Raw genomic sequence first — 24,784 nt, 5'->3', positions numbered from 1 at the left:
CTCAGCAAAGAGTGGGCCGCCGGTTGCCATGGTGATCCCGCCATTTCTGGGAACAAAACTATAAGTCGTAATTTATTTTAAGTTGGAGATTAAACCGGTAAAACAACAACAAGAACCCAGAGCTGAAATATAAGGAGAGTCTGAGTGAAAGATCCAGAAATGAGGATCAAAGGAGTAAAAATGTAAATATTTCTGAATATTTCAGGATCGACGAGAGAAACATTTAAAACAGCTGCGGTCGTTTTCATCAGAGAACCTCCGTCCAGCCATCTACAGGCTGCTGTTGCCTAGCAACAAACGATTCCATTAACAGTTCGTCAGGCGGTATGAACTGCGAAGGCCGAGTTTCCATGGTAACAACGTTTCACCCACGTCGCCGTTGAGTTTTAGGTATTTTGTTGTTTTCTCAGGTGAGGAAAGAGATTTAGAAAACCTTCATCACTGCAGCTCTGATGATGATGATGATGAGAGTGACTCTGGTCAGGTTGAGCTGTTTTTCTGTTCATGGACGTCTGACGCCACCCTGTGGCCAAATACTGGAACTGCAACTCTTCCACAGTTTAAAATATAACTAAAACTTTGAGTCCACTGAGCTAATGAAGCTGATGCTAAAGGTCAGAGGTCACAGCATCATTTAGAGTAGATAAGCACAAATAAATATAACAAATAAAATACATTTTCTCATTGAGTTAACAAAACATTCTTAGAGAACAAAATTTGCCATAAATGTTTTAAAAATTCTCCCTTTTCTTCCAGTTTTTTCAATATTTGCTGTTTAAAATAGAGGATTTTGTGCATGATCTGGCTTTAAAGCAGTTAAAATTAAACATTTTTAAATCTAAAACATTCAGCCTCGTCATCAAAAATGTAAAAATGAGTGAACTGATTAAAAACAACGTTTCTCAAAGACAGCAGGAAGAATTTCAATATTTCTCCAAAATCCAAAACATTAAAATCAGTTAAGGAGTAAGGCTTTGATCTCCTCTCTTTCATGCATCTTTAAATATCATCCATCAGAAGCTCTGGTCAGGGATTATTTCACTTTTATTTTATCAGTACATTTAGTAGAGATTCCACCTTTCAAAACGAAACTGTTGTTAAAACGAACAAAATGAGATGAATCCATACAAGAAATGAACCAAAAATATATTTTTAGAAAACTGAGACGAGTCTAAATGAGTTTCAAAACTTTCCTCTGAATTAATCTAAAGCAGCAGCTCATGTTAGTCTTTTATTCTGAGTAGAAGGAAATACATTTTTCCAACTGAAGGAATGATAAATAAAAACCTGAAACAGCTTTAATTTTCATATGAAAACCAACTGCTGATGTTTTTATAATAATTTTAAAGGCTGTACCATCTAGATAAAGATGGAGACATAAATCAGGAACTTTCTGACTCCTCTCAGTAACATAAAAAGCAGAAGACCCAACACAGCGCCCTGAGGGACGCCATCTAAACTCTACAGTACAGATCTAACTATGCCACTTTAAATTCCTGCTCGTTCCGAAGCTCCGCCTCCAGGAAGTCATCCCAACATGGCTCCTCCATCAACCCTGTAGCAACAGCTTTACCAGCGCTGCTCTGAGCTCAGCTAGCAGGGTTTGCTAACTGCTGCTGGCTAGTCTGAAGGAGCTGAAAGTGGGAGGAGCTGCGTCTCGAAGGCGGAGCTAGGTCCGACCAAGACATTGTGTACAGCTGAATGGTTGCCATGGAAACTGAAGGATTTCTCAAACATGGATGAAGGAATCAAATCAAAACTCCAGGTTTGTTTTTAATAAGGAAATAATATTACACCATGATGTGAAGCTTAAGTTGATTTTATTTGATATTTAGTCAAAACCAACTATTTTGAGAAAAAAAGCAATAAATTGATTTGATATACTGTGAATATTTTTAACATGTCGGCGCTCAGAGCCTGTTTGCTTTTTGTGTGAACAGAAAATGTGACTCATGTCATGACAGGCAGGTTATTAATAAACTTTTTTAATGAGATCCAGATGTTCAAACCTCTTCTCCTCTTCATCACAGGATGATCGTTGCTGCTGCAGCTGCTGCAGCTGCTGCAGCTGCTGCAGCTGCTGCTGCTCATCTTCAGCTGACGTGGTTTACTTCCTGCTGCTGCAGTCAGGCTGAGGTTTACAGGTTCTGAGATTTCTTTATGTTTTGAGGCTCTTCTTCAGATAAACCTGATTTATTTAGGCTCAACACAAAATTAAAAAGACAAAATATTTTAAAAAATTAACCAAGATTTTCAAGATCAATATCGTTTAGTGATGAAATTATTAAAAATTAGTTAATAGTATTAATAAAGGTTATTTAGCAAAAAAGATTACCAAGCCAATATGTAATAGTTTTATAGAAAATGTAAATTATGAAGTTGAAATTAAACTGTTGTCTCTCATAGGCAGAAATAATTTAAAGTGAAGCTAATCGCTTTAGAATTAGCTTTCATTAAATGCTGTTTGTTCAGTGTTATTGATTAATGTTTGTGTTAGCGCTTTACAGTTAGCGTAGCTAATCTTTTATTTACCCACCACTGGTTATGAGGATCAAGGCGTCATTTTAAATTTTGTTTTGGGTGCAGAAAATCAGGAGAAGCCAAACTGTGGTGGGAACAAATGGAAGTGGAAAACACAAAGATCTTCATCAAGCTGAGCTCGGTTCTTCAGCTGCACCCATCATCTCTGCAAACTTCAGAGGAGCAGGAAACCAAATGTTTGTGAGCAGCTTCCTCTCAGGAGTTACCCCAGAGAGCATCTTTATATCTTATCACAGTCACTAAAACGTCTCATCAGATTTGACTAAGCTGAAATGATCCAGTTTGTAAATGAACTCAGAGACACAGAACTGAGGGTTGTCATTCCTGCAGCTCAGAGAATTAATCTGAACAAAAAATCTGCTTTTATTTCACTCGGGTGAAATAAAGTTCAAAAGCTGAACAATGATTCTCTGTTAACCCTCTGATGCATGAATTATGATCCTTTGTGTCAGAATTTTTTTCCATTTTTAAAATTCTTTTCTTAAGGCATAAAAAAGGTAGGAACATTTTTTTGTAAAAATAATTTTTTATTTTTTTTTTTATTTTTATGTGATCAATTGTAATTTTGTCCAAATACAAAGTTGTTATTTGAAAAATACATCAGTAGTATTGTTCCTTATGGGTTCTCTGATGTCACAATATTTTTTTTACTTGCAAGAGTCGTTTACAGTAGAAGGAGGGACCGGGTCGGTTCTCATGCTTTTTTGTCTGTCGGCCATATTGTATTTAACAAAAATAATTTCTTGCATTTGCAGCTGATGGCCAGTAGTTGATGGTATATTTTATTATGCATTAGTGTCCACTTCAGTGGTCTGTGTGCTTTATAACATAACAATCCACAGGAAGCACAAGAAATGGCTTTTAGAATAGCTGTCCACTGTAGTGACCACTATGCATGAAAGGGTTAAATCAAAATAATGAAAAATAAGATCGATAAACTCACCTTCTGCCAACCCGTGAACGGGATCGGCTGGCCGCCTGCTGGTTTTATCATGTACCTGCATGTTTTCAGTCATTGTTCTCTCCATAATTCACTTTGAATCACATAATTTACAAAGTATTAGAGACAAACATCAAACAGCAGAAAGAACCTGGACTGTAAGGCTAATTAACGTCTAATAATCAGTTAAATAAAATCATAAGCACATATTTTAAAATAGGTTTATCTTTTTAGCCATTATTTACTCCAAATGAAGCTGAGAAACCGAGGAAAACCACACAGATTTATCCACTTATTAATGTTGCATTTATATAAGTACTTTGAAAGCGTATTGTTCATTATAACAACAATGATTAATAAACAATAATCTGTTGAAGAGCAGAAAACATATTTTAAAAAACGGGAGTTTGGTCTTTTAAGGGTAAATGTAAATTAAATCTTCTTATTGCAGCTCCAGCTGCTGACACAAACTCTAAAAAAGGTTTTCAAACACCCAGAATATCTCACATTTTGTTATATTAATATTTTTCAAGTTACAAACATCGTTGTGCATGAAATGCTGTAAATAGGAAAGTGATTCTTTAAGTTATTTTATTAGACAGAAATAAACAAATGAATAAATATATGAGAACTTTTCAGACTCATTTTGCCCTTTTTCTGTTTTCTGCTATGAAAAAATCAACATGTTGCTTGAAGTTTTCCGACATAAATCAAGAAGTTTCTCCCTGTTGCTAGGAGCTGCAGCCTCTCTCTGATTGGTCCGCAGCCTCTCTGCTCGGACCAATCAGAGGCCAGAGCGCCCGTCATCAGAATCCATAATCCTTCTGTTTTGATCCTCATTCTGCTGGTTTCTGGCTCCGCGGCTGGTTTCTGTGTTTTCCGGTCGGATGTTTGGACCGGAGCTGCAGCCTGAACCCCGAGCAGAGGCTTAAAACCGGCAGACTGATACTGCGGGACCTGCTGCTGCTGCTGGATGTCCAGCTGTCACAAACACACACAGCGAGAACTTCCTGTTTACCGTCACACATGTCAGCTTTACAAAATAAAAGCTTTCTGATCAAATAATCACACCAATAATCAAACCGCTGATCAAGCCATTAAATATTTGTATGTTTTGTCATATATAATCATTTTACTGAAAGACTTCAAATCTGTGACAAAATGTAAATTAAATCCAAATTCAAAAATACTTTATAAATCCCAAAGGGAAAATTAATGTATGTAAAAATGTTTCAGCTTCTGTTTTCAAAACCACAGAGGATGTGACTGTTTAAATCAACCAATTAATCAATCAATCAATCAATCAATCAATCAATCAATCAATCAATCAATCAATCAATCAATCAATCAATCAATCAATCAATCAATCAAAATGCTTTAATTGAGAACTTTTCATACATTGGAGTGACCTAGTCAAAGCCTGAACTTTAATGTGACTGAGATACTGTGGTATGATCTGTGCTAAGAGTGACACCAACAGTTATTATGCTTAGGGGGTGATTACTTTTTCACACGGTGAAAAAAGTTTGGTTTTGTCTAAAGTCATCATTTGAAAACTCTCTTTTGTGTTTATATATTTTTTGTTAAAAACATTTTAGTATGTAAAGAAAAAGCATAAGAGAAGGAGGGAGCAGATACTTTTTCACAGTAATGCGTGCAGGGAAAAACATAATTATAAAGAAAAGGATGCGGCACCAACTCAGTCTATGTAGAAAGTACTTAATTTGATTGTTTTTATAATTCTTTTGCTTGTTTTGGTTGATGTTTCCTTTTGATTGTATTTGTTGCATTGTTGCTAAATTATTGTTTTGTTTAGTTGTTATTATCTGTTAATTTGTTCATTTATTTTCAATTTGTTTATTTTTATCTATTTGTTTTATTATTTTTTTATTTAGTTTCGTTTAATTTGTATGTTTTTATTTAATTTGTGATTTTATTAGTTTGGTTTAATTTTTATTAATTTAAGTTGTTTGTTTTTATCAGTGTTCAGATTTAAACTGTTTCCAGATCAGCGTGTGAAGAGTTCGGTGCTTTTACTTTGAAGGTCTCCCAGGCCAGGGGGCGGAAGTGCTCCGCATAGAGCTGCGCGCGCTTCACGTGCCGCTGGCGCTGGTGGCGGCGGGGCTCGCGGAGGGTCGCACTGAAGCGGGAGCGCGAGGAGGCGGGGGACAGACGGCGGAACCGAGCGCCGATGCTCCGCCAAGCGAGCCGTGAGCACACCGAGCCGCGCTGCAGGGAGGCCCGCTGACTGGATGGAGGGGTACGGCTGTTTTTGTGTGAATATCCCGGAGGGGTGGTGGCTGCCGGCCGCCGGAGGGGGCCGTCTGCTGCCCGGGTAACCCTGGACACCAGCGCCGTTATTTTTGAAACGCTCCGTCTGCGTGTAACCAGAGCCCGGTTATGTGGCCTTTATGTGGCCTACGTGCGTGTGTTGCGTTCACTGACCGTGGGCCGTCATGTTTACCGGGCTGCAAAGGGTGCGCATGTGTGCAAAGTGTGCGCGCATGTGTGTGCGGCACTGCAGCATGCAGACAGAAGTTGGCCCGGTGAGGGACGCCACGCCGCCGCGGCCCCGTCAGTGCGGGGACCGCCGGCGGCTTGGGGACATCTTGGTCCGGGCGGCTGCTGCTCCCTTCAGGGGCCAGGCGCCTGCTAAAAATCAGAGGAAACGTCCCGATGAGGGCCAAGATTCTCTAATACTGTTCCTCTGGGGAGCCTGACATTCCTACACATGTGTGGCGTTAAGGCAGGAATGCTGGGAACATTTTGTATCTAACATTATAGTGGTGAATATTTACTTACACTGTGTTGTTCAAATATCACTGAGATTTCCTCTTGCATTAATGTTATCAACGTTTCATGATATTATTGATCCTCTGAAATACAAACTGCAGGAACCAGGGTTGTTTCTCAGTCTGAGTGAACGCTCCCAGGATTTTGTTTTAGTTGTTTCCCAGTGTAAACTCCTGGTTTTAGTTTCTAAATAGAACATTTAATCTCTAAACATTTACTAAAATGTTAAATGAAGTGCAGTAGACATCCTGTTTTCACAAGGATTTGGAACAACAACCACCCTTAAATAGCTAAAGTCTACAAATATTTTAGACTCGAATAAAAACGCTTATAACTGCATATTGTCACAGTTTAAACTCTAAATATACCGTAAATATGCATTAATGCGCACAGTAGAAACCGTTTTAGCTCTATAGCATCAGCTAATGTCAAAATGAAAAGATTATATATAAATAACAAAATCAAGCAAAAGAAAATTTTTCCAAATCAGTTTTTTTTAATAGTAATAAAAAAAACTTTTGAAAATTGAAAAGATGAGAGTCTGTAAAGATCCAGATCAGTGTCTATTGGGGCTGCATCCCCAGATTAAAAAAATAAAAGAAAAGGGAACAAAAACTTCCGCTAACTAATAAACGGCTATTTTTAAGTCAGAAATGTATTTGTAAAACTGGATTTGTGATAAAAAATCTTACGGTAACTCAGCAGTACTGGGAAATATTGGAATTAATCCAGTGGAGATAAAACGAATTGAAGAAAGAAATTCAAAATTAAACTGAAAATTTGAAGTCGCCTTGGCGCTCCCTAATGGACTACCTGCTCAGTGATTTACGCCCGGACCTCCTTAAACGAGAACTTACATTCAACTGGAAATAATGTAACTTAATAATTTATATTTATGTATTTATTTTATCTAGTTATATTTATTATATTTTCCCTTTTTTCCATCCTTTTTTCCTCTAAGCTAATCACATTTCAGTTTGTATCATAACTATGCTGGTTGTGTGTTTTGTTTTTGAAAGTAAATAAAAACTGACATTTTTATGTAACCTCAACCGACAGGTTGGATATAATGTGAAATATAACCTGATCAACAGGAGCTGACGATATTGTCACAGTATATGTTCGTATTGTTTGCGTCCGGATTTACGACGCCTGACGCCTCCTGGTGCTGAACTCTGCTGCACGTCTGACGCCAATTATGTAGAAAAGTTGGATAAAATGCAGCGTGACCATTCTGGCTGCAGATGCTTTGAGAACCATCGGATACGTTTCCCATTTAATTCCAGTGAAAGGAAGAGGCAAAAATTTACTTTTTTGAGGACGTGAAAAGATCAGGCTGCTGTGAAAAAATCTGATTTGTTTTGCCTTAAAAATGTACAAAAATTCTGAATGTTTGAAGAAAACCGAACAACTTCTTTTGTTTGGTATTTTATACGTCAATAAAGTTTTAAAAATAATAATTTTTAACTTTTCAGAAAATGTAGAGAATAAGTGGAGACATTCAGATTTATTTTTTGCAGCTTTTCCAGGACGGGGGCAGAGAGTTTACTGATGTACCTATAAACATGATTTCCAACCTGGTCTCCAGAAGTGTAGCTAAACACGTATGTGTGTGTGTGTGTGTGTGTGTGTGGTGGACAAAGTGGCTTCATTGTGTCTCTCGAGGTTAAGTCGGTGCAGAGATGAATATCAAACAGGCTGTAGTAGTGGCTGTGTGTCACGCTCTGTTGTTGTTTATCAATAAAGCGTTGTTTTCCCTCTCTCTCCGCAGTCCAGGACGTCCTATTGGCCGTCGTCTCGTCTCGCCCCACCAGCCGCTCCTCTCCTCCTGCTGCTGCTGCTGCGGCAGAAGCGTCTTGGTGGGGTTCGTCTGAAAAATTACCCCATCACTGCCAGGCTAGCTGCAGCTTCACTGTGATCTCCTCTGTCCTGCAGCTCCAACCTGCCAAGTGTTTAGAAACAGCCAGAGAATAAAAACAGACTGAGATTCGGTTAGGAACCAAACCGCTTCGAACATGTAGGTGGGCTGTGACCAGCACCAGGTAGCTAACGGTGAGTTAGCGGCTTGAGGTAGACGGGTAGCGGTGGCTCTGGCGTAACAGAAGGTGATCAGCGGGGGTGCGATGGAGTACCACTCCGGTGGCAGCCTGCCCCTGCTGGGGAGACCGCGGTACTGCCCCGGAGCCAACGCTAACGGAGGATATCTGTGTGAGACGGGACACTGCTGCGGAGAGACCGGCTGCTGCACCTACTACTACGAGCTCTGGTGTAAGTTTTCCTGACATAAGAGCTACACTTTTGATGTGAAAGTTTAGCTTTATGTCAAAATTTGCTAAAATGCTAACATTAGTATCTGGGCTATCAGTAACATGTAATGTTCCCCATTTAGGATACAAAAAGCAGTGTGTAAACTAAAACGTATGAAAATGATAATATTAGCTCATATGCGTTTCTCTAAAAGAAATTTTATATTAAAATTAGCTAAAATGCTAACATTAGCATGGGGGCTAGCAGTAGCATGTAATGTTCTGCATTAAGTATACAAAAAGCAGTGTATGAGCATAATGCTAATGTTAGCTTGCATTAGTTTTTCTGCTGTAAATGAAACTTATTGGTTAAAGTTTAGCTTATATTATCAAAATTCTCTAAAATGCTAACATTAGCATGGAGGCTAGCAGTAGCACATCTACTGACAGTAAAGTTCTCCACTTTGTTTTCAGAAAGCAGTGTATGTGCTAAAAGCAGTGTAAATTTTAATGTTAGCTTAGCTGAAAAGCAGCTAACAGTTCAGTTTAGCTTTTATATCCAAATTAGCTAAAATGCTAACATTGTTATCAGTAGCATATAATGTAGTCAGTTTAGCATACAAAAGCAGTGTCTAAGCTAGTAAAAGTTAAAATGTTAATATTGGCCTTTATGTGTTTTTTTGCAGGAAATGTAATTGTTTAAAGTTTTGTTTTTAATTAAAGAAATGCTGGATGACTTATTCTTCAACAAGGCAGCAAAGCTTTGAAATTAACATTCACTCTTTATTGACATACCTTATGTTACAGTGCTTTGTTTACATCTTACAGATTTCTGCTAGTTTTGCTTTTTGTCACTGCTAGTAATAAACAAATATAGTCTGAGTAAATAAAAATAGATGATTTAATTTATTAGGGAATAAAACTTCCAGTCAAACCAAGCAGGCCATATTCAAAAACATAATTTTACCTGTTAAAATTGTAATTACAGATTTAACTTCAGGAAAAGAAACGACTTCAAATCAGTCTGAAAGGACTGATTTGAATAGGACACTTTGGACACTTGAATAGGGCTAAAACGATTAATCTGGTTAAGGGTGATTAATCGATTATTCAATTGATTAGTAATCGTTAACTGGAGCTGACAGACTGTAATAAAGGTAATTTGCTGAAAGAACAACCCAGTTGGATCAGTTTGTTAGTTTTATTGTGTCAAGATTTGTTTTTTTTGTGTCTGTTTTCCTGTTGTTTAAAACATTAATATACTATTTTATTTAATAACATCTAAATATTTATAGTGTTTTGGGATTTTTCTTTAGACCAAATCAATAAAAACACAACATTATAAACATTAACTTTATTTCAGAACCAAAATGAATCACTTTTTTCTTCTGGATTCTCGTTTATGAACCCAAGTTAATTCAGCTTCGATGTTCCTGAACCAGAACTCTGAGCTGTGGTTCTGTTCTGACCGTCCTCAGGGTTCTGGCTGCTTTGGACCGTCCTCATCCTGTTCAGCTGCTGCTGCGCGTACCGGCACCGGCGGGCCAAGCTGCGGGTCCAGCAGCAGCAGAGGCAGAGGGAGATCAGCCTGCTGGCCTACCATGGAGCCAACTCCTTCCCCTCCTCCATGCTGGACCTCAGTGAGTCCAGCTGCTGGTTCCGACCCACTAATACACACAACTTCTCTGCTCTGGACTCCAAAAGAACCCTTATTGAACTTTACAACATGACCCCATTTTATCACATCAAAACAACAAAGTTTAATAAAGTTTAAATGATTAATCTGATTAATCAATAAATGAAATATAGTATGAAATTGATTAATCGTTAACTGGAGTATAGAGACTCTAAAAAAGACCAAGAACAACAACAACGGTCAGAGCCATAATTAAACCAAAACTACAAAAATAAAAACTTTTTGTCTGTAATATAATAAAAAACCTTCTATCTGTATATTTGTTCTAATCAGAATTTCTCTATTTTTAGTTTTAGCTTCACCTGGTTCAAATTCTGTTAAATAAAAATCCTTTTAAGCTTCGTTTGCATCCAGTTGTTAATCAGTTAATCAATAATTAGTCACCAGGTCAGTCCTGTGCTGTATTGATGCTTTTCACATGTTTTATATTTTAGCTGCAGACGCATCTTTTGCACTAAAGGAATGTTGTTATTGTATTTTAGGAAATAAAATGTTTATTTTATTTTATTAAAGAATTTATTGAATTATTTTTATTTTTAATAAGTTTTAAGTTTCTGCAGTTGAATGAAAAATCTGCAGAATGGACCATTTTTTATCTGATTAATCAATTAATCGTCAGAATTATAGATTACTAAATTAATCACTTGAATAGAGACTCAAGCTCAGTCAAAACTTTGTTTTGCCACAGATTCTCAATTTAGGTGAAGCCAGAACTTTGACTAGGCCGTTCTATCCTTGGTACAGTTGGGCTCAGTTTGCTAGTTAGTTGGTGGTACCTTGGATTTTATTTGAGTATTGAAAGGAGCATAATTCAAATACATCAAGTTTTATTTGTGATAAATGTTAAAACTCAGAAGGCATTTATCTTCTGCTTCCCAGTTTGCCCCAGTTTGTGTTGGTTTAACTCCTAAAACTCCAACAAAACACATAACGTGAGAAAATGAGAGAAAACTTTTGTAAAGGCCGTGCTAATATTAATATAGTGAGTTTGATTGTTTTCTTGTCAGCTGGCAGGCCTGATTCCCGCTGCATCAGAGACGATCCGTTTTACTGGAAATGGTTTGCAGGATTTCCAGCGTAGAAAAGATGTGAGGCTTTTTCATCCGTCAACACAATGAAGCCGGCTCTTGTTCTGTCCTTTTGTTTGCTGCTGACGCTCAGCTGATGCTTCTCTAATCTGCTTCAGTGACGAATCGCTGGAAATTTCCAGCTCAGAGGTTTTGATTTTTCAGAAATGAAACTCTTCCTGTCGCAGCTTTATCGATCAGTCGGCCAAACTTTGTTTATAAAGCCGTTCTTGTACAGTCGGGTTTAACGCAGCAGAGTTTACAGAGGCTAAAAACGGCACTGATGTTAGATAAAACTATACCTTACATTACCAACTAGTTCAATCACTGTTTTTGGTAGAAATGTCTACATTTTAAATAATTCTCTAGTTGGTGCAGTAGAGTAATAAAACACCAGTAGACCCAACTGACGCAACAAGAATAAGAAAAATTTATAAGATAATAAATTACAAAGCGATGCCTAAAAATAAAAGTCTTCATTTAAAAAGTAAAAACGAGTAAAAATCCTTTCAGTTTCACAAAACCAGAGGGAATAATTACCTCAACCTGAATATAATCTGTTACAGTCAAACGCTGCAAAATTACAAAATATTTCCACATATCTTTGGTCTAGTTTCTACTCCAAATATCTGAAGGAACAAAAACTAACAAGTAACTTTTCAACAAGATGCAGGAGTTTGTTTTTAGGAAATAATTTCTTAATATTGATGGAAAAGTTCTGGTTCCGTTGGCCGTTTATTTCACTAAAACAAGACATTTGTCCTAAAAGTGAAATAATCTGTTGAAGCTCCAGAACTGTTAGCTTCTGGACTGAAAACGTTGCTCTTTACTGCTGTTGTTTAAATTTCCTTCCCCTGAGTGTTTAACTGATGATAACCAAACTACCGTCTTCCTTATTGGTGGTTCTGATCCGGTTTCTCTGCAGGTTTCCTGGCGTCGCTAAAGCTACCGTCCTATGAGGAGGTTGCAGCCCAGCCCTCCACTCCTCCTCCGCCGTACAGCTCTGTTTTTACGACCCCTCGATACCCGCAGCCGCCGCGCGCCGCCGACCCGCACCTGCTCACGCAGCACGGCCCGCTGCTGCACCGACCGCTGAGCGACGGCCCGTCGTCCTTCAGCTCCGACAACAGGTGGCTGCAGGATGCAACTTTTAGGAAAAAAGTTTTTACATATTTGTTAACTGTCATCACGTCAAGGTTCCTCCTCCCTGAGCTACTATTGCCGTCTGAAGAAACGCACCAATCCCGACCAAAAGCAACCAATCAGAGCCAGGAGGAGCTTAGCGCTGTCAATCACCCTCATGTACATTCTGCTAAATGTGAAAATGGTGTAATTTACCGTTATAGAAAAACCTTTTGTACGCCATCATTGTTGTCAATGCTAACTAGCATTAGCACTCGTCTTTTGGAAGAATCTGTAGCAATGCAGAGACCAAGAGGAAGGGTGTGAGCAGCGCACAACAAGAGCATGATTGATCTCGTTAAGATCGATATCAATCACAATAAACAATAAATTAATTAATCGCATGATAAATTAAAGCAAAATTTCATAATTATTTTATTTGTTGTTTCTGTTTGTTTTGTTTATTTATTTTGCATATTTAAAATGTTTTAAATGTTCATTAGAGTCTGAAGTTAATTGATTGTTAGAATGTCATCTTGCTTTATTTTATCATTATATTACTAAAAATGGGCTGAAAACCATATTATTGTTTACAGTAATAACTTATGGGACAATTTATCATCCAGAAAAAATAGTTATCATGACAGACAGACTAAGCCCCTCCCCCTGGCTCTGATTGGTTGTTTCTGACTAAGTGGTGTATTTCTGTAGTTAGCACTGGGAGCACTGGGAGCAGAATCTGTCCTACACGGTGGCAACATAGTGACATTTTTAACATGTGTAAAAAAATATTTAAATATAAACTGCTGAGCTGATTATCAGACGTTTGACCTTTGACCTTTCTGCAGCTCCAGCTGTTCCTGCGACTCCTGCTGCCCCTCTTCTCCATGTAGCTCTTCGCTCTCAGCGCCCATCACCTACGAGACAGACACAAGCCACGCCTCCACACCAAGCGAGGCCACGCCCCTCACCCTTGATGTCACCATGGAGACCATAGCGGCTGCAGCCAGTTGCCTGGCGTCCAGCGAGGGCCTGTTCGCCTCCGAGAGACCGGCCGCCACAGTGGCCATCGACATCGAGGGCACCGAAGACGTCGGCGCTCAGGAAGCCTCCGCCACGGACTCCTCCCTCCCTAGCCAGACTGTTACCGTGGCGGTTGTTACCGGGGCAGCGCCGTCTCAGCCCTCACCTGGCTCTGAGGTCACCCTCACCGTTGCAGCTTTGTCTCCTGGAAAGCTCGACATGCCTCCTCCATGTTCTCCAATCTTTAGCACCGGTAGCTCCAGTCCACTCCCCAGTCCGAGGCTCGATGGCATCCAGTTCCCCTCCAGTAAAATCACGAGAACTGGAAGTCTGTCAGGGCCTCCAACGCCAACAGCTAACCCCTCTGACTGCTGTGGGCCCGTCGAAGCTCTGGAGACTCTTGATTCTTCAACAACTGTTGATCCACCCAGTGCCCCTTCGACTCCATCAGCACCGTCTCCAGACGTTCACAGAACTATGGCCTTGAAAGCAGACTCTGCCAGCCTTCTGACTCCTGATCAGGATGTTAGCGTTGTGCCAGCCGATGCATCTGTAACCCCGACAAAGGACCAAGAACCACTGCTGTCTGATTGTACGTCAGCCATTATTGGCGCTCCTCTGATTCCAAAACCAACACATTTGAATCTCACCTCCGGTTCGATTACGCAAACCGTTTCATCTGCATTGACTCAAAACTTAGAACCATCTCTCGAGTCGGGTTTGGCCCAGATTCCCTCAAGTCCTGGGTCAGGGCCTTCCCAGCACTCTAATCTAGTTTTGACTGTGAACGTTTCTGGACCGAGTCCAGAACTGCGTGGTTCATCTGAGTCAAACCTTCTCACACCATTGCCTTCAGATGTTCAGGCTAGTTTTAGCTCTGGATCAGGATCGCCAACGCTCGCTCCGCTTCCTGTAGACGGCTCTTCTTCTTGTCCAGCAATCACGATTGAGTCTGAAACTTGTTTCATGTCTTCTCCGTCGCCCCTTGCTGTTCTTTCTCCATCCTCACCCCGATCCCCTCTTGTGGCACCAGCATTACTCTTGGACCCCCTCACCGCTCTTCACCCGTCCGACAAAGGCGGTTCCTCCTCCGGCCATGCGTCCTCCCTCTCCCCGTCACCCCGTGCTACTCAGTCTCCACCGAAACAGACCGTCTTCTCGCCTTGCGTAGACGTCTTCGAACCCGGACCCGCGTGCTGGGAGGACGGAGACGAGGAGCAGGCCGCTGGGGACAGAGAGGAGGACGAAGACGATGACATGGGAGCGGACGAGAGCCAGTATCGGCACCGTCGTCTTACCGGTGACTCCGGGATCGAGGTGTGCAGATGTCGAGTAGAGGAGGAGGACGAGGATGAAGAAGAGGAAGAGGAGAAAGACGGAGACACGGACGTGCATGATAGCGTGGATTGTCCCGCAAGAAGTCAGTTGAGCACAGGGGACGAACTTACACCGTGCAACCCCTCCCCCTCCGTCACCACGTCGACCCCTGAAGAGAAAGTCATTATCGTCATGGAGAAAGTGTAACCAATGAAAGTCGATGGTTCAGTTCCTCCCTCTGACCTGGAGTACGCCAGGCAGCCATCAAATTTAGGAGATGCTTCTCGAGCGTCGTAGTTGTGAACCTAGACGATGAATGCACCGGTATTAGGAGAAAGATTTGGTTTGGAAGTCATTTTATGGGCTTTGGTGCCACGTTCACCAGATTTAGAGGCGTCTGTTTCATTTCAGGATGATTAAGCTAAAACTTAGCTCTTCTTCCTTATCTAAGAGACCTCCATGTCCTGCACACTCTTTAACACGTATTAAATCACACTGTAACCCGATCTTTGTTGACTCGCATCAACAAACTTTAATAAATCCTCTTAACAGTCAAAAATGGTTAGCATCGATCCAAACTACATAAATTTGCACACAAGGGGGGAAATAATCTCCATGTGACGCAAATACGGCATAAAAGCTGCACACGTGTCTGAGGTTGAAATCGTGCCCCACAATGACGCTTTCTGTCTTTTGCCCATAAATGAACATCTTTAACAGTCGAGCATTCAGAAGGCGGCGATACCTTCCACTGCCGTCTTGGATGATGACGGAGGCTTGGAAATGTGCCGGGAACAAGTTGGCTTGCTCTGAAAAAGGAAGAGAGACCGGTGTAGGTGGATGATTCACGGCGCCTGATTGACGGAGGGGAGACTGATTCATTGGGTTTGATGGCTGGGTCTGTCAGCAGAGCAGAGTTAGGTTGGCAGTTTGCGAGTGGAAAACTTGAAGGTGGACGGCTCGTTGTGTTGCGTCGACATCTCAGCAGAGAAAAGCTCTTACATGAATGTAAACAAACAATGGCTGCTTTTAGAGCGAAACAAAGCCCCAAAGAGAGCAGAGGCGGAGCGTGTCATCGTCCCGTCTTTGTCTCTTTCTCGGAGTGTGAGGTCAGATCAAACAATACGCCGTAGACGCTTCGATCTCTGTCACTTTCTGGATCTCTTCATTCATAAACGCCCCTCCTACGTCCTTAACGTTAGCAGATTTGAACAATAATACAAAACAAATTGCAGAGCAAACAGAGACATTTCAAGGCCTTCTGAAAGAATAAGTCACGGCAAACGTGTTTAAAGAGTTTGGTTTATTTTTAGGTCGGTGTTTCGTACGTTGTGAACTTGATAGACAAGTCAGTGTACATATTTTGTGACACACAGAGACGGAGTATATTTTATCAATGAAGCAGTTAGTAGTTGTTTTGTACATGCTGCAGTGTTTCAGCTCACCGTAGGACATGAAATTGGAAGTGAGATGAAAAGCAATATTTTTATTCTAAAAGAGCAAATAAACCCAGAGAAAAGTGAAAAAGCAGCATCAGAAACGTTGGGATGAAAAAGTTTACTGTTGAGGCTTAGACTCATATCTTTAACTGATGAGAAAATTTTAGATGCATCGTGTTGAAGGGGGCTGGTATCCGTCTCCTACAGCTAAACGATAAGAGACGCATCTGAAGCAGGTTCCCAGACCAACACAGGGTTAAGAAATGTGTTGATATAATTAAATCTATTAGGAAACGATACATCCATCTATCATCTATACAAGGACATGAGAGCCTAGTGTCTGTCTCTACCAGTCAGTGTGGGGTCAGGGGTACACCTTAAGGTGCCAGTCCGCCACAGGGTCAACAGCTACCTGGACTTTACTGGTAACTCCCAACGTTTTTCAGCAAAGTTAGCAGTTGTTATCTTGGTGCAAAAACGTTTACAAATGAGTCTGATGAAAAGTTTTTAGATGCATTTTTGTTCAACTGAGGAAAGAAACAATGCTCCATGCTACTGTAGGGCGTTGGTATCTGTCTCTCGAGGTTAATGGACACGAGACACCTGAAGAGGGTTCCCAGTCCATCACATGATCAAGACGTGTTGATATAATCCAGTCTATTAGGAAGTGACACGATCCACCCATCTTCTTTACAAGGTCATGAGGGACTGGTGTCTGTCTCTACCGGTCAGTGTGGGTATCAGGGGGTACACCTTAATGTACCAGTCCGCCACTGGGTCAGCAGCTACCCTGACTTCACTGGTTCTGCGTCTATCATCCGAAATGATAGACGCATGTTGTATAAAGGTAGGTTGTCGTCATTCACCAGCCTGTAGGCAGTGCATTCCTGTTTCTGAAAGGTCCATTGATGTAGGATTTAAAAAGTCCAAATCTTTAGATGTGAGAGAGGAAGATCAGTGATGTCAGCAGATCGATGAAACACTAGACGTTTCCTCCGGCAGTAAAGCTAAAAGTGTTTGAGGAAAAGTGAAGATTCCCATCACCTCATGAAATCATCCACCCAACCTTAGTGAGAGACTCAGTCTGGTTGACTGATCTTTATACCCTGTGTTCATGCTGCATTGATCCACACCTTCATGTATAACTCAACAGAGCCACCAATACATGATGCAAATGAGCGATAAGCTCGTATCCATTAAAGGCACAGACAAAGTCCTGCCACAGAAACGGTTCACGGTCCGACAGATCCAGATATCTGGACCTGGGAGAGGATGAGGAAGATGCTTCTGGTTGAAAGTCGACACGGTGGAGTGAGAACGACGAGTTCTAGGCTTGTAGAGCGACGCCCAGCTGTTGATGTTGTAGTTGATGTTGTGGTTGACGGTGTTTTTTGTTTACCTGAACTTATAACGTTATATATTTCATTGGTTTCCGAGTGCCATTTATACTTGACTACTGTTACTACTTAGCATTATTTAGAGCTGTTCCCGCTCTGTGTGACTGTGGGCTTTATAGCAGAGTGACTTGGGAGCTGTTTGAACTTTGTCTGTAATTTAGGTCCTCAAAGGCTCAGCAGACCTGAGATCAGCTTGAGATGATTTTGGTTTGAGTAGAAACGCCTCAGAGCGCCGATATTTAACGGGACAGGATTGAAACAACCAGAACCATTGGCATCAGTTACCACTCTTGTGATTGGAGAAAGTCAGTCATTGTCTTTTCTGTCTTGGTTTTGACCAAAAGCTCTGAGGCATTTTTAAGGGAAAGTGACTGATTAAAGCTGATTCCAGGACTTCCTGCTTTGGGAAACCTTGTCTTTATGTCTCTGTTAAAGTCTAAATTACTTATTTCTACAGAATTATGTCACTGCAATATGTTACTATTTCCACACTGACTGGATTTTCACAGAAAAAGTAGATTTTTCTCTAATACCTGACTGGTGCTGTGCCTGTTTTCTGTTATTCTGCCACAGCAGGTGTTGGGAGATGAGAAATCTAATTTCCATTTTCTAAAGAGTTGTTTAGTAAGTGGAAAACATCAGCGCCCAAACTGGATGAGAAACTGAAGAAATAAACATTAAATCGAGTTTTGGATTAAATGTTAATTTTGGTTGGTTTAGAGACTGGTTTGGTTTGACTAGACCAGTTTCTTGACCTTAAAATCCAAAGCTAGTCAAACTTTATTTTGGATCTGATCTCTCTTCGTTGACCAGGATTATAACTCTGTCCAGGTCCTTCCCTCTGTTTACAGGATTTTAACTAATTTGTCTTTTTCCACCTTCATGTCCTCACTGGCTGAATCTGTGGGAGAAGATTTAAAAAAGATTAAAATCCTGTAATATTCAAATGACTAAAGCACTAACTAGTATTATTAGTAGTAATAGTTGGTGTGTGTGTGGATGTTTGTATGTATGTGTGACATAACTAAACCAGCCTGTTCTAAAAGTGTGGAAATATAATAAAACTGTTGAATCTAAAACTTTTCTGTCTGTAAGTTTAATGCTGAAACATTTTGATGAAAAACTAAAGTACCATATTTATACCAAAGCTCATTTTTGATTTAGTGCTAAATTTGAAATTTAGCTTCCCCTAAATAAATAATTTAAGATGAATTCTAAAATGTTAATTGAATGTTTTGTAAACTTTTGGGTGAAAAAAATTCTATATAGTTTTGGTTGTCGACTTAAAAATTATTCAAGTAGCCAGAGATTAATACTCATGCTCTTATTTTGAAGGGGGTGACTGTTTACGGTAAAATCACATGCAGGCTACAATTTAATTCAATAAATGTTTGATAAATTAGAAAATGATTGAAAAGTTCATTTCAGTAACTCCATCACTACGTAAAATACACTTACTGAAGTTTTCAAGCCTTTATTTGTTGATTATGATGATTTTCTGCTGTAATATAACTAATGAAAACATGACATTTAAGATTAGATTATTACATCAGACCAATCAAAATATTTTAAATACACAAACGTGGAAAAATGTTTAATACCTAGGTAAAGGTTATGTTCAAAACAATCTGAATATGACTGAATTTAACATCAAATTAATGATTTTTTGGGGGGAAATGATGGATTTTAATTTTGAAAAATAAAGAATAATTCACTTTTTTAAAATTCAACACGACCAAAGATTTAAATACGGGAATGTTTTCCGGGGATGTTAGAATCTCTGATGAAAGACGTGATGCTAAACGACAACAAGGTAGCCGAGTATTAGTAATTTAGTCTTGCTAAGAAATATTTTACAAAGCAAAATATATATATATATATATATATTTTAAGCAACCATCTGTTACAAAGTTATTTTTTATCAAAAAGAAATCTGATCATTCTGACTAAACAACAGTGTCAGTAAATCAATGAGAAAAAGTTGTAATTTTGTTTTTTCATATATTCAGTAAAGGGTAACTAGAAAGTAGTTTTATTGGCTGTAAGCTCCGCCCCTTTTCATTTAGCCCCGCCCTCCCAGCCTGGGCGTGGACTAACCACCGCCTTATAAGGCAGCGGCTGTAAGACCACGCCCAGACGCCCCTGCAAGTTGGGCGGGGAAACCCCGTCTGGCAGCCTGAAGCTCATTCGCTGGAGCAGAGAGGACAGGAAGAGGAAAAGCTCCAGCCTGGCCAGCGATTCGCCGACGCAAACCCGAGGTCCCGCCCCAAACGGCAGGAAGCAGGTGGGTGTGGCGCGCTGACCTTTGTCGTCAAGGAAACGACCTACGTTAGAAGGAGAGAAAAAGGTTTGAATGGTGTTTCTGTTGGGTTTGTTTTGATAGATCTGTTGGGTTTTCCTGAGAGTCACCTGGGTTGAACAGGTCCGGTTTGTCCCAGAACCGGGGGTCGTGGTGAATCGACCACATGTTGACCAAAACCCGAGTCCCGCGGCGCACGGCGTGACCGCCGATGCTGAGAGAGGAAACGGGTTTTTAGGAAACTCTTTGAGCTTTTCAAGGTTGCGCCGTGTGAACGGACCTACCTGCTGTCGGTCATGGCAGTGTGCGGGATCAGAACCGGGCTGACCGGTCGGATCCTCATGCCCTCGTTGATGACACAGTCCAGGTAGGGCAGCCGGCCGCGGTCCGACACACTCACCGCACGATCACCGCCCACGTTGTCATCCAGCTCCCTCTGCACGCGCTCCTGGACCTGCGATGAAAACCCAAAGTACCAACCCAAGACCTGAAGGACGTCCGGGTTTCTGACTCGGAACTGCCTGAAATGCTACTCAACTACCTGAAACCCACCAACTAAGCCTATTTCTGTCCTTACCTGTCCTTGACAGGTTAGGATGAGTTTATGGGCTACAAAACATGTTCGTTACATCTGCGCTCACATCACTTTCACGTCACGCTCTGATTGGTGGAACAAGGCCACAGAAATGCTGGTTTTGCCCTCTGACCTCTGGGTGGTGCAGCAGGTAGGCCAGGATCCACAGCAGAGTCGTGGACGTCGTCTCCACACCGGCTCCAAACGCCTCCGCCGCTGTCATCAGGACATGGTCGTCTGTTATCCCCTCTTCTGTTGACCCATGTGACCTCTGACCCCGCCCACTGCCCGTCTGACCCTTCAGTAAGGCCTCCAGGAGGTCACGGGGGTCACCGTCACCCAGTGCCGCCTGCAACCCACCGGACAGACAATGGAAAAGTGAAGAGCTCAGCGCTGTAATGAGGGCTACGGCCTGTAGGGGGAGCTGTTGGTCTCTGGTGGTTTTTAAGGGTTTTCACCTTGTGCTCCTCCAGTTTCCGGGTCAGCAGTCGGTCCCTGACGGTGATGCACTCCTTCAGTTTACTGAGAGACCTGTTAGGAAACACCTGGAGGACAGGAGGAGGCTGGGAGTCAAAGGTTTTAGAGATTTAATGGAGGAAAATAAACAATAAATGTTTAAAATTCAGCTAAAGTTTCACTTAGAGCCAATACATCAATCAGCTGGGGTTTGTTTTTATGGATTTTAATGAGGAGTTGTAATTTACTCTTTCTGAGATTAACTTCAAAATTTCAACCATTTTCACTCCTTCTTTATTCCTTTTTGTTTCTCTAATTGCTCTAACATGCCGTCATATAATTTTCCCTTCTGTCCATGGATAGTTTTGGTTTTCCTCTGGCTCCCCAGTCGTACCTTCATCCAGGGGTAGATGTCCACCAGCCCGCCCCTGGCGATCGTCTCCACGATGCCGTTGTTGTAGCCGATCACCTCCTGCAGCTCTGGGTCTCCGGGGCCGTAGGAGCTGCTGAACACCAGGGTGCAGACCACGTTGGTGACGGCCCTGGTGATGGCGGCAGACGGGTCGAAGCCCCGCGACCCGTGAGACAGCAGCTCCACGCAGAGACCGTCCACCGCAGACAAAACTGCACAAACGTTTATGTTACAGTCGCTGCTGGGGTTTAAATATTTACGGATAAAACATGAAAAATATCCTGAAAAGTTACTAACTTTAAAAGATTATTTTCTTTGTTTCTAAATGTTTATAGTGTTGTTGATGAAAATCCTGCCAGGCTTTCTGAAAACACTGCTTCCTGGAGATTTTACAACGATGTACCAGGAACATTGTGGAAAAAAGGTGTAAATTTCCACCAAAAAACTCACAAATTTTGAAATTAATCTCCGAATTCTCTAAAATAAACTTTGAAATGTTCTGAGTTCATATAGTCAAAAATTTTAGACTTTTGGAGTTTCAAAAGTGAAAAATTTTCAACTTTTGGACCTCAGAAATTTCCAAGTTTTTTCTGGAAAATTTATGTAAATAATCTCAAAATTTCTGAATTTTTATTGTTGGCGCCCCCTGCTGGTTCATTAGCATTAAAATTAGCCTTAAAATCAAAGCTATTTAAATAAAGCTCATTCTTTTGTAAAGCAGGCTCTCTTGTAGGTTGCTTGAATTAAATTTTTAAATAGTTTTCCTCCTCACATGTATCTTAACTATGCTTAATTTTTATTATTTTAATAAAAGATATACAGTGTTTTAGGTTATTTTCCCACTTGACAGACTTCCCAGAGCAGGAACAGTTAGAATCAGACGCTGTGATTCCTGAATGTTGTTTTTCTATCATTAGGATGAGAAACGCGGTGGATCTGGACGGTACCGATGTCCTGCAGCCGGCCGGTTCCCTCTCCGAACAGGGTGAAGGAGTTGTGGACGAGGCGGCGGTGAAACCTCCACAGAGGAGAGTAGTCTGAGAAGGCGATGTCTTTTCCTCCCCGGGTCAGCAGGTTGGTGGTGACCTGGGCAGGATGTTCAACATGAAGCATCAGGTCTTTAGCTCTTAAAGCTGTTGGTCTGTTAGTAAAAACAAAACTGTTTCATGCTGTCTGTGGAAAACAGACACAACAAAACATTCAGCTGCAGATTATTATAAAGTGACTCTTATTTTGAAAACATCAGTTTGTATGTTTATGACGTCCTGACCACGCCCTTGTTCTGCAAACAGTAGCATCTTCTGCTAATGTTAGCGCTGCGTGCTAGCTGTTAGCATCTTCATTTCACAACGTCCTTTCTTTTTTAATTGTTTTATTATTAATGATGTTTTGCTCTGGAAAACATTCAGCAACATTATTGAAGCGTTTGCTAACTGTTGATTTAAATGTGAAACGGAGGGATTTAAAAAACGTCAGAGCCACTTTAACACATTTTATACTCACAGGCAGCAATTTTAATAAGCTCAGTAAAAACTGGCTCACACTTATTTAATAAGGTTCAAAAATGGAAATTAAATTTGTTCCTGTTTGTTTCCTAATTAGAGTAAAAACTGGATTAAAAGTTGGAAACTCTGGGTTTTAAATGAAACATTAAAAAGTAGCCCTTATAAATAATTACTGCTATATTTTTGCATATATAATTGCTCAAAGCCTATAAGAAATATATTTTAAGGAGTCAAAATCTTTAAAGTGTCATGTTGAGACACCAGGGGGCGCTGCAGGAAAATGTTATAGTAAAGGAAAAGAAGAAATGAAAGGAGTGATTCACTCCACAGGGAATAATAATAATAATCCTGCTTACAATTATTTTCTTCAGAGTTAAAAACCTAAATTTCTTCTGCTTCAAATATCCAGTATATTAAAAACATTTCCAAAGAAAAGCGTCTGAGACGCGACTTTCAGGTTCAGGTTCTGCAGGGAAACATTTTGGTGTTTTCATTCAGCTGTCGGCGTTTCTGACCATGTCAGGACGTCCAGCGAAGTCCTTGCCCCTCTGCAGCAGCACCTCTCTGGCGTGTTGATGGCTGTTCACCACCAGGGTGTAGTGAGGGCCGAGGTAGAGCGCAAACAGAGGCCCATACCTCAGAAACAAGCACAGGGTCAAAGGTCATCATCCATTAGAGTCAGATTATAGTTTTCTTCCTGAAAATCTCATAATCCACAAACAAATCCATTCAGATTGAAGAATCCTGACGGTTTTACCTGAACATGAACGCATCCTTTCCTCCCTCCGCACTAAACGTTGCTTTAAGAAGCTAACTAGTCTTTACAAATGTTAAATTAAACCTGGTTCAGTTCAGATCCAAGTCTTAACTAGTCATTTTCAACAGAAATCTCAAAAAGAGTTTAGCAAACAACTAGTCCTAAAGGCTCGTTAAGGAAATCTACTAACCCAAAGATAACTAGTAGTCTAGTTGTGGAATTATCTAGAATAAAGTCAATAAAACAACCAGTTTTCAGATGTTAACTAATCAATCTCTACAAGCTAATTGGTCCAGTTATGTTAATGATTGATTCATTTTTATAAATATTAACATCTTCATGAAAATTAACTAGTACCTCAAAATATGATAATGAACTAAACACAAACTAGTCCTTTGAAATATTAGTTCAGTCCAAACCCAAAGAGTCATTCCTCTGGTTAACCAGCATTCCCAGTCATAACTAGTCCTCTCTAAAGTCTAGTTAACCAGTTACTAACCAACCCGTCCTCTCGTCTCAGACTCACCTGTAGGTCAGCTGGGTGAAGAGCAGGTGAGGAGGAAGGCCTCCGCCCAGCCAGGGGAGGCTGCCCAGGACCGGGAGGCGAGGCAGGCAGGGGACGGGCCCCCGGACCGGGCCAGGTGGGTTCTGACGTTTAGCTTCCCGACCGAACCGACGGGAGAACAGAACCAGCAGAACCAGGATGATGAGGAGGAAGAGGAAGAGGGGTGGGGGAGCGGAGGACAGCAGAGCGGAGAGCATGGCTGCAGCGAGGAAGAGGAGAATGAGGAGGCGACGAAGAACCCTGACTTTAACCAGACAGGGAGGAACCTTGGAGAGGTCAGAGGTCACGCCTGCATGTTGTTATGGCAGATGTTTGACCGTGACTGAGTGTGTGTGTGTGTGTGTGTTTTCCTTCATCAGGTGGCCTTGGTGTTATCAGGCTGAATGCCACGGGTTGCCATGGAAACCTTAAAGGAGAACAGCCGCCGCTCCGTCCAGGTCTGTCGACTGACCAGGTTTTCTTTCCTGACTCAGTGAAGGAGACGGTTTAGATTCCTGTCAGAAGAACCTTAGACCCAGTTTGACCCAGGTAATCCTGGACTGGTTCTGGACCGGTTTATTGGTTCTGAACGGTTTTGGACCCATTTTAGTCTCTGAGGTTTAAAGCTGATTTTGCTCAGGAGTAAATCCAAGCCG

At 41.1% G+C, this 24,784-nt stretch overlaps 3 protein-coding genes across 3 annotated transcripts in view; 1 reads left to right on the top strand and 2 right to left on the bottom strand.

The window, feature by feature from the left end:
- Positions 1 to 24,784, bottom strand: part of LOC116732602 (Fc receptor-like protein 5) — a 291,331-nt gene that overhangs the window by 212,457 nt on the left and 54,090 nt on the right. The window lies entirely within an intron of this gene.
- On the top strand, positions 5,571 to 18,660 carry LOC116732580 (helicase SRCAP-like). Its single transcript, XM_032582859.1, has 5 exons — positions 5,571 to 5,741; positions 8,046 to 8,542; positions 9,999 to 10,160; positions 12,209 to 12,413; positions 13,254 to 18,660. The coding sequence occupies exons 2-5, from the start codon at positions 8,398 to 8,400 to the stop codon at positions 14,950 to 14,952; spliced, it is 2,211 nt and encodes a 736-aa protein (XP_032438750.1). The 5' UTR covers positions 5,571 to 5,741; positions 8,046 to 8,397; the 3' UTR covers positions 14,953 to 18,660.
- On the bottom strand, positions 19,592 to 24,422 carry LOC116732588 (steroid 17-alpha-hydroxylase/17,20 lyase-like). The gene is made up of 9 exons (XM_032582873.1): positions 24,111 to 24,422; positions 23,343 to 23,463; positions 22,270 to 22,408; positions 21,305 to 21,534; positions 20,913 to 20,999; positions 20,588 to 20,803; positions 20,165 to 20,334; positions 19,991 to 20,094; positions 19,592 to 19,905 (listed from the first exon to the last, which is right to left on the bottom strand). The coding sequence occupies exons 1-9, from the start codon at positions 24,344 to 24,346 to the stop codon at positions 19,640 to 19,642; spliced, it is 1,569 nt and encodes a 522-aa protein (XP_032438764.1). The 5' UTR covers positions 24,347 to 24,422; the 3' UTR covers positions 19,592 to 19,639.

This window comes from Xiphophorus hellerii, chromosome 14, assembly GCF_003331165.1.
Source record: "Xiphophorus hellerii strain 12219 chromosome 14, Xiphophorus_hellerii-4.1, whole genome shotgun sequence".
NCBI classification, from domain to species: domain Eukaryota; kingdom Metazoa; phylum Chordata; class Actinopteri; order Cyprinodontiformes; family Poeciliidae; genus Xiphophorus; species Xiphophorus hellerii.
This window is presented reverse-complemented; position numbering and strand designations above follow the sequence as displayed.

What these genes read in the sequence shown, in the direction of transcription:
- LOC116732580 (XM_032582859.1), top strand. Translation starts at nt 8,398, where the DNA reads ATGGAGTACCACTCCGGTGGCAGCCTGCCCCTGCTGGGGAGACCGCGG. An exon ending in CTACTACTACGAGCTCTGGT is followed by an intron (nt 8,543 to 9,998) that starts GTAAGTTTTCCT and finishes GACCGTCCTCAG; the next exon opens with GGTTCTGGCTGCTTTGGACC. An exon ending in TCCTTCAGCTCCGACAACAG is followed by an intron (nt 12,414 to 13,253) that starts GTGGCTGCAGGA and finishes ACCTTTCTGCAG; the next exon opens with CTCCAGCTGTTCCTGCGACT.
- LOC116732588 (XM_032582873.1), bottom strand. Translation starts at nt 24,346, where the DNA reads ATGCTCTCCGCTCTGCTGTCCTCCGCTCCCCCACCCCTCTTCCTCTTC. An exon ending in TCGCTGGACGTCCTGACATG is followed by an intron (nt 22,409 to 23,342) that starts GTCAGAAACGCC and finishes CATCCTGCCCAG; the next exon opens with GTCACCACCAACCTGCTGAC. An exon ending in ACCGGACCTGTTCAACCCAG is followed by an intron (nt 19,906 to 19,990) that starts GTGACTCTCAGG and finishes CTTCTAACGTAG; the next exon opens with GTCGTTTCCTTGACGACAAA.